General features: G+C 41.4%; 1 protein-coding gene across 1 annotated transcript in view; it reads right to left on the bottom strand.

Annotated features, from left to right (window-relative positions):
* Positions 1-632: 632 nt before the first annotated feature.
* The window catches only part of BRCA2 (BRCA2 DNA repair associated), a 42320-nt gene continuing 28908 nt past the window's right edge, over positions 633-14044 (bottom strand). Inside the window, 11 exon segments of the mRNA XM_064172838.1 lie at positions 633-953; positions 956-1355; positions 2647-2799; positions 3456-3712; positions 4362-4497; positions 4584-4750; positions 4954-5155; positions 6365-6486; positions 9394-9538; positions 12343-12498; positions 13175-13526. Of these exon segments, the coding sequence (XP_064028908.1) occupies positions 751-953; positions 956-1355; positions 2647-2799; positions 3456-3712; positions 4362-4497; positions 4584-4750; positions 4954-5155; positions 6365-6486; positions 9394-9538; positions 12343-12498; positions 13175-13526 (2293 nt within the window). The 3' untranslated portion in view covers positions 633-750.

Below are 14044 nucleotides of genomic sequence, written 5' to 3'. Positions count from 1 at the left end.
TTTAACCCCTGTGTGGTGGGAAGCAGCAGTACAAGGGTTAGCCTGGCAACTAAGATGTGGAGTTGGCAGCTGCTCTGTCAGGGTTTTCCAGTGGAGAAACTCCAATTCTGAGGAGCTTCACCTGCTGAAATTCATGAGACCAAAGTAAAGAATTCAAGTACTAACTCTCTTCCAGCAGAAATGATGAAATCAAAGCAAGATTTGATTGCCTTTCACAATTATGCAACCTCAAGTGCTTCTTTAAGCAGGAGTAGCTCAAACAGCAACCCAGGACTGGTCATGAATACGTATGTATGGCATTTGGCTGTGAATCAAAAAACCTCTTCTAGTGCAGTACGAAAAGGCTGAGAAGAAAAGCACAAGCAACGTGCCAGAGTTACAGATTTATGTTTGGTAATAGCAACTTAAAAGGATTGTTTGTTTTGCCCCCTTCCACGTCTGACAGCCCTGTAACTATTCTCATACTGCAGAAGGTAAGAAAACCTGAAAGATTCAAAACCAAAGCAATGGCTTATAAAATAACATCAGACCAACACCCACACCCATCTACCACCATACTTGCTTGTGTGAGAAATGTCTAATTACTTGACTCCAAATTATTTTGCATTGTCCTTTGCAATGTCATTTCACAGTTTCTGTTTTTGTAATAGAGCTTTATTAAATACAATAATTGTACAAAGTGAAAAAATAATTGGAGTTTTAAATATATACAGTATTGTACATGTGCAATTAGTGGCATTCTTATGGGTTTCATCTTTGTTGCAGTCTGTGGGTTGGTAACAAGTCCTCAGGTTCTTTTGTGTCCTTCTGTAGAGCATCAGCTACTTCAGAACCATTTTTTGATGAGTCATTTGTCTCCTCAGTAGACCTGGGACTATTTTGGGGTGAATGTGAATCACATAAATTGGCAGCTATAGTGTTGCTGGTTTCATTTCCATAATCAGTCTTCTTTATTCATTGAGTGCTTGTGTATTAATCATTGCAAGCTCCTCATCAGCAACCAGGTCATTCTCAGGAAGATGGACAGTTTCTCTGGGTTTTCTGCACGGGGTGACATGACCAATGCTCTGATTTGTTCCTTTTGATGCCTTGTGGTGCTGCACACCCAAGCTTCGTGGGGGCTGAAATGCTTTTCTGAGAGATGGAGAAATGATAGAATGCATTGGTGTCAGTGGTGGAGGGGCAGGTATGCAACTGAGGAAGTCCATAGCTTTTCTTTTTTTGCTGTTTTGGGGGCGGTCTTCATTAGTTGTAGCAGATGAAGGAGTCTTTGCTGCCGCTCGTGTGACAAGTTTCATGTTTGGTGTGCTAGTTGACAAAGGGCTTGGATGCTTTATTTCCATTTTAGAAGAGATCTAGTTAAAAAGATACAAGTTTCAGGTTCAACAGAATGTCCTATTTTGTTACCCTCCTTAACTAATTCCACAAAACAGAGTGGGGAATAAACCTCTAACAGAAAGAGGCTATGTCATAATACATGTCCAACTTCCCTTTAGTTTGGTATCTTCTGATAGTGACTAACATTCTTTCAAGGACTGATGCTTGATAAATCACTGTTCAGATTTACATTCTTCTTCTGAGACCTAGGCTAAACATGCCAGCACTTGTGAAAAGCAGCTGAGCACTTGTGAAAAGCAGCTGAGCCATCTTTTGTATTGAGTATATCCTCAACAGGTTGTTAAAATAGGAAAAAAGTGGATAGAATGTAGGCAAAAAAAACTTGAAGATAATACACACAGAGTAGATCCTGCTCAACAAATCAAACACATGCTTGACTTGAGAATATCTTTGATGTCTCATTTGTTTTAACTTGTTAATATATTTGATAAAAGGATATAAACTAAACCTTAGCACTCTCTGAAATGTAAAGGGATGCCTTAGAGGCTTAAATTTAGTACCCAAGAGCTGTAATACCTGAAGTTCCTTGCAAATTCTGGCATGAGAAATTTTTGTTCTGACTGCAGTCAGTACTCTGCATCAGGAACAACTTGCCACCAGAAGCATTCATGAGAAGCTTGAGTACTATTTAAACTAAATTTTTGTCAAAACTGCTATAAAATGTAAAACATTTACTAGGGGATCTCTCTCCCCTTTAAAATCCTGGAAACAGTGAACAATACCTAGGGAAAGAAGACCAGGAGATAAGATCTCTAAACCGGAGTAGGAGCTACAGAAAAATTTACTGACCAGTATTTTTCCTTCCAGTGACATTCATGTCAGATAATCTTCAGAGTGGGGCCAAAGAAGCAATAATGGTTTAATGGCCATGGTGGTCTTAGGTTGATGGTTGGGATCAATGATCTTAGAGGTCTTTTCCAATTGAAATAATTCTACAATAAATCATCTTCAGGGCAAGGATCATTCATTCTAGCCATATAAACCTCAAAGTATTGAAGGTATGCTGCGAAAATACAGGCTACAAGGGGAGGTTTTCATGCACTGATCAAAGGAAGAACGGTTTCACAGTTCCTCCTGAGAAATAATCCTAAACTTAAGACACAGAGAAAGCTTCTAATCAGCTTCCATTGCCCTGAAGAGAATGTATTGAGCGGACTGACAAGTGAGACCATTCACCACACTTACCAGTACTAAACTTCCTCATATCCTTACTGTATGTACTGTCAGTATTAATTACCAGAAGCTTACCAAACTTTGACCCTCTGGATAAAGGGGTGAGTTGCAGGAAGGAGAGGGGCTTTCCAAGCCACACCTTTTAGTGAAGCTGGGTGTAAGAGAGAGATTTCTTTGCAGTAAATTCATCAATTTACTTTCCGCATCAGAGCAAAAGGAGGCCACATTCTGTAAAGGAGAACAGTTTACAGTGCAGAACAGTTGTTCAAATTATGTAAGTGCTGCATGCTCACAAAGTAGTTAGGACTTTGTTTTCTCATAATAATCCCCCTATAAATTAATTTTATATCAAACCCACAATTTTGAAGACTGGAGTGCTTTCCATGAAGGGAAATAATTCTACCTTCCATCTATTGTTAACAAGAAAACAATCCTTTTGCATTTAAACTTGTTTTTCCATGAGAAGTGAGAATGCATGACCAAGATGTACTACTTAGCAGAGCTGGAAAAACGAACTAGAACGATCCAACACTGCCTATGTTCAGCTAAGCAAGACAGTAAAGTACAATTTCTAAAAAGCTAGGGGCAAACTGTCCATGACAGATTCCCTACTGCCAGGTATCACATTTTGTGCTAGCAGAGCACATCCTAAAGACAGTGCTGGCTGAGCTGATTTTCTTTTTTAAATTGAAAAATAAAAAGACGTTCAGTAGGTGACAGGTAGGAGTCTTCCAGGAAAAGTGCACTAGTGCCTGACTCCATCTCCCAGAAAATCCCCTCCAATTCAACATCACATGCACTACTTGTTTTAAAGATTAGCACTAACAAACCTTTCTGGTGAAGAATGTCACATGTCAGTAACTAAAACAAATCTACAGATTTACCTCTATCATACTTCTCAGTTCATTAATCTTCTCTTGAAGATAGTTTTCCTTTGGGCTTGCTGAGAATACAGAAAGATCTCCAGCCAGTAGCACAGGAATTCCTGATCTGAATTCAGACTGCCACTGAAGGTTACTTGCAGAAATGAACGAAGAGCACACAACTATGTCTTCAATAGCAAAGTGTCTAAGATCTGTCCAGATCTTTACTGCTACTAAATTATAGCTTTCATCAGATAAGTACACCATAGTAGTAAAACCTAAAGGCAAGAAAAAACTCTGAATTAAACCTTAAATCTTTCAAGAAGTGGTTGATTGCTGCAATTTGTAAAAAGAGTCACACATGTTAAAAGAGAATTGATAAATACATTGTTGCAACCTATCCACATAGTAACAGCAGTTTGATGCTTCATTCATGTTCTCTACTACCTCCCTAAAGACTGTAGAAAACAACTCCAAGTCAGTGCTCCAGTGCTTAAAGCAGAATACTCCTCTGGTGCTTTGCCTTTTCATTCAGCAGACTATCCACCTGCCCCGACCCACAAGCTCCAGTGCCTGCATTCCACTATACACAAACAAGGAAGCTCATGTGTAAGTGCAGTGGTGCTTCTGCAGGTGCTGAAAACACGTGTGAACTGATGTCCACCATTTGTGGATAAAAAAAATCAAGCAAGAAAAGTGTCTCTTGAGCTTACATCTTCCCTTACTAGTTTCTCCCTGAAGTAATAATAAAGATAGATATTCTTCAGGAAAACAGAATTATCTGCCAGTATATCAGGGTGATGGGCTACACTAGCAGGTTTTCACAGGCCTGAGATGCAGGTAAAACACCAAGATCATTTTGACTTTTGAAAGAAAAAAAATCAGCGCTTATTCAACAGAAGGACTCAAGTGTGGTCCACAACATACCTGTTCTGCTAACAGAAACCACAAATCCGACTAAATCGACTTCAGCACACGGTGGCCGAAAAGAAGGATCTGACAGACTGGTGAATTTTAGTGCCTTTCTTGGGAAGAAGATCTGTACAATCATCTCCTGCGATACCTGAGAAAACAGAATATGTAACTATTTACAATACACAGGCTGTGAGGTATTTTGATGATGCAGCTTTCTGCACTGAAAGCACTTACTGGTAGCTGTAGATACTGAGTTTTCTTGGTTGCTGTTAACTGTATGTTAGTTGAGTCTGACCTTCCTTTGGACTGCGATGCAGACAGCTGGTAGATTCGGTACCGACTGCCTTCCTTCAGCAACGAACAAACCTCTAGCAGTGGGCGCCAGATACTCAGTATCACTCCTAATGGTAGCAGATCAAGATCCGTGAGCTGTGCAAGACTCATTTGAAGGCTTTGAAACAAAATAAATCCACAATATTCTTTCCTACCCAAAAGCCCCAAACCAAGAACCAAATAAAACTGGAGATATTATCATGCAAGCTAAATATTGTTGGCCAGTGACCACATTTAGCTAAAGGTAATTTATAATTGTTCCAGTACTAACCCTTATGTTTTTCTTGGGTTTTGTAGTCTACCACACATAATTTCCATACAGTAGACACATCTCTTTTGGAACAACCATTTTCTTCCTGTTCTGCTGACTCTAAAGCCTTCTTGAATTCTTCTTGTATCTGAGTTTGCTTTTTGTCATTCATCAACTGCCTGTGAGCATTCAGAGCTTTTAGTTGGTCTTCACTGAGGTACCCCTGTAACCAAGGGAAAATGCGGTCAGTATCTCTTTTATTAAGAAATCCTGCCAAGATTTTTAGATGGCCTCTTGTTCCATCTGTTACAAGCAATTTATTGTTCAACTGATACAACTACTAGGACTTGCAATGAGGTATGTTAACAGGGGGCACCAGTCTGGTACCCAGTTGTCTAAGTATTACATTACATGCTGTTCTTACGTGATTAGTGAGAAGCCTGCTTAAGAATGCATAACTATGATGAATATTTAATATTCATGGCATGTTTACTTCTTTCATAAGAAAGAAGAAATATTAGAAAACAGTTTTGTAAGAAGAGATGCATCTAAGGGTCACAGAACACTGGAACAGGCTCCCCAGAGAGGTTGTGGGTTTTCTTCTGTAGAGGCTTTCAAAGCCCATCTGGATGCCTTCCTCTGTGACCTGAGATAGATTGTATGGTCCTGCTCTGGCAGGGGAGTTGGACTCTATGATCTCTTTGGGTCACTTCCAACCCCTGACATCCTGTGATCTCTCAGCAGGCTGCTGCTGAGCTGACACAGTGATCTACACTAAAATGCATCAGGAGTGTTACCCTTCTGACCAAACCTTCAAGACCCAGATACCTTTATGAGTATCACCACAGATACACATAACATTTCATCAAGAAAGGCACAGACTGCATGGATTTATGACAGCCAAGGACACTGACTTTCACAAGGTGAGACATTCATTAGATTTTTAACAACTGGCAGGGACTAATCAATTGCATCTTCATTAACAAAATCATAAACATTTGAAAGCTGTGATTGAACTGGAACAGGATATGACGAGAACAATGCCAATATAACCATTCAAACACTTAAGAGAACAGCATGCAAGAGTGTGTGAAACTCAAGACTTATGAGATGGATTCAGTTTTCACAGACAAGACAAAATAATAAATTTACAAGTAAGATTACCTTCTAATTCTGCTATATCCTGGATTTTTACTTAATTAAATTGTTCTGTTTTGTAACCCAAGATGTTATTAATCTATTCCAACAAGCCTTCTATAAGGTATTTTGAAAATGATGAATCTTAACTTATTTATCAGTAAGCATGCTGTAAAAAAATCTCAAGAGGCAGCAAAAATCAAGAGTAATTGAGTGGCTGATTTTAGCAGGAGGTACGAAATTGTCAGTTATTCCACAAGCATTTCAAAATGAGCCCAGCAGAATGGACAGTTACCTCCATATAAGCAGGATCAGATGCATTCTGAATTGCTTCATAAAGTTCTGCACCATCTTGCAAATTATGGATTTGCTGTCTGGTGACTATGCGTGGTCTCAGTGTTCTTCTGCTAGTGCTCTCTGTAGAAAACAAGCCACCATGTTGAGTTTCACTTTAAAAGTGAAAGCAGAAATAATTATGTTGAGAAGTATGGTAGTAGCCAGGCCTTGCCAGAATAAAAATGCAAAACACTATTATAGAGAGTGATACAACTGTGTCTGTGTGTGTGAACGGAGAATACCAGGAGACAAATAAAAACCTTTGTCAGTGACATGGACAGAGGAATTGAGTGCAGCCTCAGCAGGTTTGCAGATGACCCCAAGCTGTGTGGCACAGCTGACTTGCTAGAAGGCAAGGATGCCACCCAGAGGGACCTGGACAGGCTGGAGAGGTGGGCCCAGGCCAACATCATGACATTCAACAAGGCCAAGTGTAAGGTCCTGCACCTCGGTCAGCGCAATCCCAAGCACAACTCTAGGTTGGGTGGCAAATGGCTGGAGAGCATTTCCCTGAGGAAAAGGACCTGAGGGTCTGGGTTGATGAAAAGCTCAACACAAGCCAGCAGTGTGCACATGCAGCCCAGGCAGCAACCATGTCCTGCATCAAGAGGAGTGTGACCAGCAGAGCAAGGGAGGTGATTCTCCCTCTTTACTCTGCTCTCATCAGACCCCACCTGGAGTACTGTGTGCAGTTCTGGAGCCCCCAACACAAGAAGGACATCAAACTGTTCGAGTGAGTCCAGAGGAGGGCCATGAAGATGATCAGAGGGCTGGAGCACCTCTGCTGTGAGGACAGGCTGCAAGAGTTGGGGCTCTTAATCCTGGAGAAGAGAAGGCTTTGAGGAGACCTCATAGTAGCCTTCCAGTATCTGAAGGGGGCCTACAGGAAGGGTGGGGAGAGACTATATATAAAGTCTTGTAATGACAGGACAAGGGGTAGTAAGTTTAAATTGGAAGACAGGAGATTCAAACAAGATGTTAGGAAAGGGTTCTTTACAGTGAGGTGGTGAGACACTGGTTGCCCAGGGAGGTTGTGGCTGCTCCCTCCCTGGAGATGTTCGAGGCCAGGTTAGATGAGGCCTTGAGCAACCTGTTCTAGTGGGAGGTGTTCCTGCTTATGGTGGGGGTTAGGAACTGGATGATGTTTGAGGTCTCTTCCAACCTAAATAATTCTGTGATTCTATAAGAAATTCTTTCCAGTGAGGGTGGTGTGACACTAGAACAGGTTGTCTAGGGAGGTGGTGGATGTCCCCTCACTGTAGGTGTTCAAGGCCATGTCGGATGAGGCCTTGAGCAACCTGGACTAGTAGGTGTCCCTGCCCATGGCACTGGGCTTGGAACTGAATGATCCTGAAGCCAAACCATTCTGTGAATCTGTAAATACATAATTTCTTTAAATACAACACAGGTAAGAACTTCATACAAACTTCAGAGAAGCCACTGTCAGTGTCTGCACTTAGGAAAGGGTGAGAGACTTGATGAGCTTCCATGAAAAATCAGCTCCTTAGACCTTCTGCAACAGTCCTCACCTTGTCCACTAGGACCCCCAGGGCCTTTTCTGCAAAGCTGCTTTTCAGCTTGGTGGCCCCAAGCACACAGTGGTGCATGGGACTGTGCCACCCCAGTAGCAAGATCTGTGCTTCCATTTGTTGAACTTCACAATGTTCATGGCAGCACAATCCTCCCCTGGCAGCACAGTCACTCATCCTAATTTTGTATCATCATCAAATCTGCTGAGAGTACACTGCCCTATCATCCAGATCATTAATGAAGATGCCAAAGAGGACTTGGACCCAGTGCTGATCTCTGTACTACAGCCTTAGTTACAGGACTCCAAACAGACTTTGTGCCACTGATGACAAGTCTCTGGGCCCAGTTCTAAAGCCAGTTGCGAATCCATCTGATTGCTCAACTAGCCCATTGTCAAAAGCTTTACTGAACTGAAAGCAGACCACGTACACTGCTCATGTCTGATCTCCCCAAGCCAGTAATTTCACCACAGAAGGCTGCCAGGTTATTCAAACATGACTTCCTCACGGTGAATCCCTGCTATTCCCAATCATGTTCTTATCTTTTATGTGCCTGGAAATGGTTTCAGATCCATCACCTTCTCTGAGGTCAAAGTGAAGCTGGCCTGCAGTCAGTTCTCTGAGTCCTCCTTCCTGTCCTTTTAGAAGATGAAAGACATTTTTTTTCCCGCCAGTTTTCAGGTACCTTTCCCATCACCATGATGGGTGAAAGATGATCAAAATCAGCCCCACAAAGTCGTCACCCAGCTCCTTCAGCACTTGTGGGTTTATCATATCACTGACTATGGATTAATCTATGCCAAATTTGCCTAAGTTTTCTGTAGCTTGATTCTCTTCCACCAAGGACAAGTCATCCTCACTCTGGACTCTGCCCTCAGGATTCCAGGGCCCAGTATTGCTGAAGGCTGTTATTGTACTGCTTGTTAAGGTTGAGGTGAAAAAGGCATTCAGTAACTCAGCCTTCTCCATCTCCCATTTAGTAGCTCTGCTGACCTCAGTATTTCCAGAGTCCCAGAGTGTGTATCAGGAAAGATGCTCTGTGCCCAGTCTTGCTGTTTGGTCTACTGAGATACACTGTAAGCAGCACCCAACTTGGGATGAACTATTACAGTGTTGAGTCTTTGAAAAGAATGGAATGAACAGTTCTAAAATCTGCAGCCCTTCCCTGAGCATTGCCTCAATGGTAATTTTTTCAGTAGTGTGGCTACCAACACGTTCAGGAAGAGTTTCCTGGATAGATACTTGCCTGGCTTTGCAGCTAACTGTTTTGTAGTGAAAGTTCTTCATACTTAGCAAATAAAGAATAGTAACAACACAAGCCCACCACCACCAAACCGTGCAATATCCTATCTCTGCTGCTGCACCACCAGAGAAGTTTTTGCCTGCTTCTTTAAATTCTGTAAATGTCAAGAAAGTTTTTGTGTTCGTATAACACATTCTGATACACTGAAAGCTTTACCTTCCTGCTTTTCATATTCTGCTTGGATTTTTGCAAACAAAGCTTCCATCTTCTTTTGTTGATCCTCTGCATGCTTGGCAGCTTCCCTTTCTTCAGCTCGGCTGTTACGAAACACGTATGAACCAGCTGATGTCTTTTCCACCCACTGAAATAAAAAGATTCAAACAAAACCCAGAATTCGTTCAATTTTTACCCTCATACAGTTTCCTTCTAATACTCACTGTTAAGCAAAAATGCTTTAAAAAATGAAGGGGCAGTTGATTTTAGGTTCTTTTAGTAGAATAGATAAAGGGCAAAGCCCCACATCACACAGACCTCACATTAGAGACACAAAGACAGAATGGAGCAGCAGTCAAAAGCAGCTGTCAAAACGGCATGACTTAACAGCTGAAGAAAACACAGGTTATAGTAACAGGTATCAAAGAGATAATTTAGAAGATATATCTTGCCAAATTCCCATTGGCAGATACATAAGATAGAAAACATCAAACTCCATGCTTAAAAATACATTCTACCCAATTTTTTTCTTTCCACATCAATGGTAGTGTCTGTTGTAACATGCTAGACTAGATGCTGTAAAAAGAACTATGATGATGTTCTGCAGGCGCTCCTAAAACTCATTCTACCTGAAACTGTTCCATAGGACCACAGCCTTGTCCACAACTGCCAGAACTGGCTTGCCTGATTGGAAAAGATTGCTGAGCCAAATGGAAGTCACTATCCTGAAAGTGGTCCCTTCCTCTCAGAGCTGTGCAGTCCCATCTTCTCCTTTGCACTGGCTCCAGCACATATCTGGCCTCATCAGACCACATCAGTTTGTGTTGGTTTTGTTTTGTTTACTATTATTATTAGCTAGTTAGTTACTCCTGGTTTAGGAAATTAAATTAGCTAAACAGCACCAGGTAAGCTGTAGCAAGAGAGCATAGCAAGAGCAGGATGAATAAGGGTTGAGGGACTAATTCTTATGAGGCAGTGAATTGTTGAAATAAAATCATAGAATCAACCAGGTTGGAAGAGACCTCCAACATCATCCAGTCCAATCTAGCACCCAGCCCTATCCAGTCAACTAGACCATGGCACTAAGTGCCTCATCCAAGCTTTTTTTGAACACCTCCAGGGATGGTGACTCAAACACCTCCCTGGGCAGCCCATTCCAATGCAAATCACTCTCTTTGGGAAGAACTTCCTTCTAACATCCAGCCTATACCTCCCCTGGCACAACTGGAGACTGTGTCCCCTTGTTCTGTTGCTGGTTGTCTGGGAGAAGAGACCAACCCCCACCTGGCTACAACCTCCCTTCAGGTAGTTGTAGAGAGCAATGAGTCCCCCCTGAGCCTCCTCTTCTCCAGGCTAAACATCCCCAGCTCCCTCAGCCTCTCCTCACAGGGTTTGTGCTCCAGGCCTTTCACCAGCCTTGTTGCCCTTCTCTGGACACGTTCCAGCACCTCAACATCTCTCTCTGCATGCCATGTTTTCTTGCTCTGTTCTCACACTGACACCTTCAGTTAGGGTTACTCCTTGTGGCAGATGGAGAACAGCTCAAGTCTTTCTATTGTTTTGGTATGTTTAAGCAAGAGCCTACTAAAAAAAAACAAAAAGAATCCAAACCCCCACTGAACCTACATCAGTACATCAATCTCTTGATATTGTGAGATACATAGCACCACTTTTCTCTCTGACCTAGAAGCCATTTACTGTGATGTGGTTACAGATTAGAAACACCTTTCTGGGACCTAAATAAATGTTAGTTCTATCAGGCAGTTAACACAGTAGTGCTGCAATTTCCTCCACTGAAGTAATGATCTAAATACACTGTAATGATCCAAACCAAATATTGTTCTACCTCTGTAGAATCCATTCTACATCAACTCAACAGTTACACAACAATGACAAAAGCCCAAAAGCCCCCTGTGTGTATATGCCAAGTGTAACATACTCTGAGAAAAGTTAGAAATCTGAAAATTGTATCTAGGTTAAACTGTTAACATCAAAAGGACTGCTTATTAACAAACAATACTGGTTTTTTGTCTATTATTGTTATCAGTTGGTGATAGGTTGGACTGGATGATCTTGGAGATCTCTTCCAACCTGGTTGATTCTATTCTAGTCTTGTCTATTCAGTTCAAATAGTTACAGCAACGTCTGATAACTGAGAAATAATACAGAAATCCAGATTCCCTTCTGGACAAAGAAACTGCCCATCAGGGATTCAAAGTCACTCTCCCTCCCTCTCTTTCCCAGACAGAAAACACCCAAGACAAGCAGCAAAGTTTGTTATCTGGAAATGTTAGCCGGGGTTAGTGGAATAGTTAGCAAGAGCAGTGAATAGATCCAATGCTCAGGAGCAAGGAAAGCAAAAGAGGGACAAATTGTTTACACTTTGGCTTTTTATCCCTTTTAGCAAACCAATTAATGATACAGACTTTATCACTATTTTCTTTCTACAACCAATGATCTAATTTCTCTCATTAGAATACTCCAATTAGCTTCAGACCAGCACACAAGTCTTCACATTATAGATGGTAAGAAAAATAATCTTACTAATGGTTGTAAATATTTAACTTCTCTTCAGGGCTATGTATGCTAATACAAGAAAAAAATGGGTTTCACTTCTACTTGGAGTTGAAATGGCATTTTTTTTCTCCTTTCAAACAAGTGCTTTCTTACAATACAGAACTGAAATTCAATTATTTGTGGCTTTCTGAAGTTGAAATCGAAGCGAGCCATAAAATAAGAGTGTAAACTCAAATTCTTCTTAGAATAGGATACTCCAGTCCTGATACACTAAAGACAGGATCAGGAATGCTTCTTGCAGTGCACATTTTACACACAATGATCCCTTTTCTTAAATTTTTTATCTCCCTATCTTATTTGAGGAATGCTATAGCAATTAACTAATATAATTTAGCTCTCATAGAACTTTAGATTAATAAAATACTTATATCATACCTGAATAGGGTAAGTTCTTTGAATAACTACATCAATACACCCCACTGTACCACCCTCGCTGTAGAGCGATGTCAAAGGCAAAGGAAAGGGTCGGGGATCCCGATGGAATCCTAGCTTTGCATCCCATCGTGCACACCGAGTGCTGTTTGCTGAAATCTGAATAAACGAAAAGTTTACTGATAAATAACTGCCACTGGTAGGTCAAAAAGATACCCAACTGGTTGTATGTAGAGGAAAGACTATTCCCACACTGACCTCAGCATGTATATCTATCTCATATTTTCACCCGCACAGACTGCATTGTAATTTCAAGGTTTCTTTTCACATTGAAGAACAGGAACTTAATGTAAGCTGAAATTCTCTGGGAAATGAGCATCTAAGACACAAGCTGTTGCTTTATACCAGGGGAGCATAATTTGTATGCTGAAATCTCATCCAGCACTTTAATCACCCTCAGACTAGTCAAGATTTCCTCCTCAAGCCCACTCTCTCATGACTTGTCTTCTTCCCTCCACACTTCCTCAATTTCTCTATTGGCTGTGATGGATAAATACTATATTTCATAACTTGGTGCTTAACCAAATCAAGGAGCTGGAACTGTCAAGACATGTACCAAAACTTGGCAGCATTCTACATTCTAAATTTCTCCTTCAACCCTACTGAATAGCGTTGGCTACCTTCTGCCATAAATCTAGTTATTAAACTTGGACAAAATTTTGCTTATAAAGCCCTCATGAATCTTCATCTGTTCATACAAACACAGCTCGACTACACAGCATCTATCACTTCTCTTGGTCACATCCAGTCAAGATGGACTAATATTTTGTTTTACCTTCAACATAAGGCAATCTGGGGCTTCCAGTGGTGTACATCCATTCTGAGGGCCAACAAGTTCTGCTCCATGCACTATGATCTTCTGACCAACAGTCAGCCTTCTTCTGTGTAAAAAAGCTCGGAGAGGTGGATCCAGGAGAGCTCTAATCCCATACCAGCCATCAGTAACTTCAATTATTGCTGCTGCTTTTTTACTTTCTGCATTTGTACTGCTGCTGCTAGGAGATCCTGCGGTGTCTAGCGATATGATTTTGGAGACACACAGCACAAGCGTTTTACCTGCCGCATCATCTCTTTCTGTTATTTTTTTGATTGCTGATCGTTTACTTTTATCAACTTCCAAATCATACCTAAAAAGAAAGAAGGGATAAAGTCATCAGGCTTCCATGTGGAAAGGTGTAGGAAGACACACCAGTGTGGGAACAATGAGGGACTAGTAAGGGCTCTCAACCTGCTGCCCAGAAGCATGCTGGGGTCAAAACAATGCAGTCAAAATCTTGCAGAGATGAGCCAGATCCCCTTCAGGTAGTAGCTGCCAACAGGAAAACATCATGTGGTAGTGATGACATGAGTGGCACAGATAGGTTGATAGCTGCAGAGGTGCCTGAGCATAGACAGGTAGGATGTGACCCTAAGATTGGAGTACAGACTGAGAAAAGAGTTCCCAAAGATCAGGGTAAGGGAAAAAAAAATCGTAAGTCAGCTCCAACAGAGGCACAACTGAAATGCCTCTACCCTAATGCAAGGAGCATGGGGAACAAACAGGAAGAATTGCAAATATGTGCAAGTCTACAGAGTTATGTCATTGGCATCACTGAGATGGAGATAGATGGTTATAGACTCTTCAGAAGGGACAGGCAGGGGAGAA

This window comes from Pogoniulus pusillus, chromosome 3, assembly GCF_015220805.1.
Source record: "Pogoniulus pusillus isolate bPogPus1 chromosome 3, bPogPus1.pri, whole genome shotgun sequence".
Taxonomy (NCBI): Eukaryota; Metazoa; Chordata; class Aves; order Piciformes; family Lybiidae; genus Pogoniulus; species Pogoniulus pusillus.
Note: the sequence above shows the minus strand (reverse complement) of the source record. Positions and strands in the feature narration are given on the sequence as shown.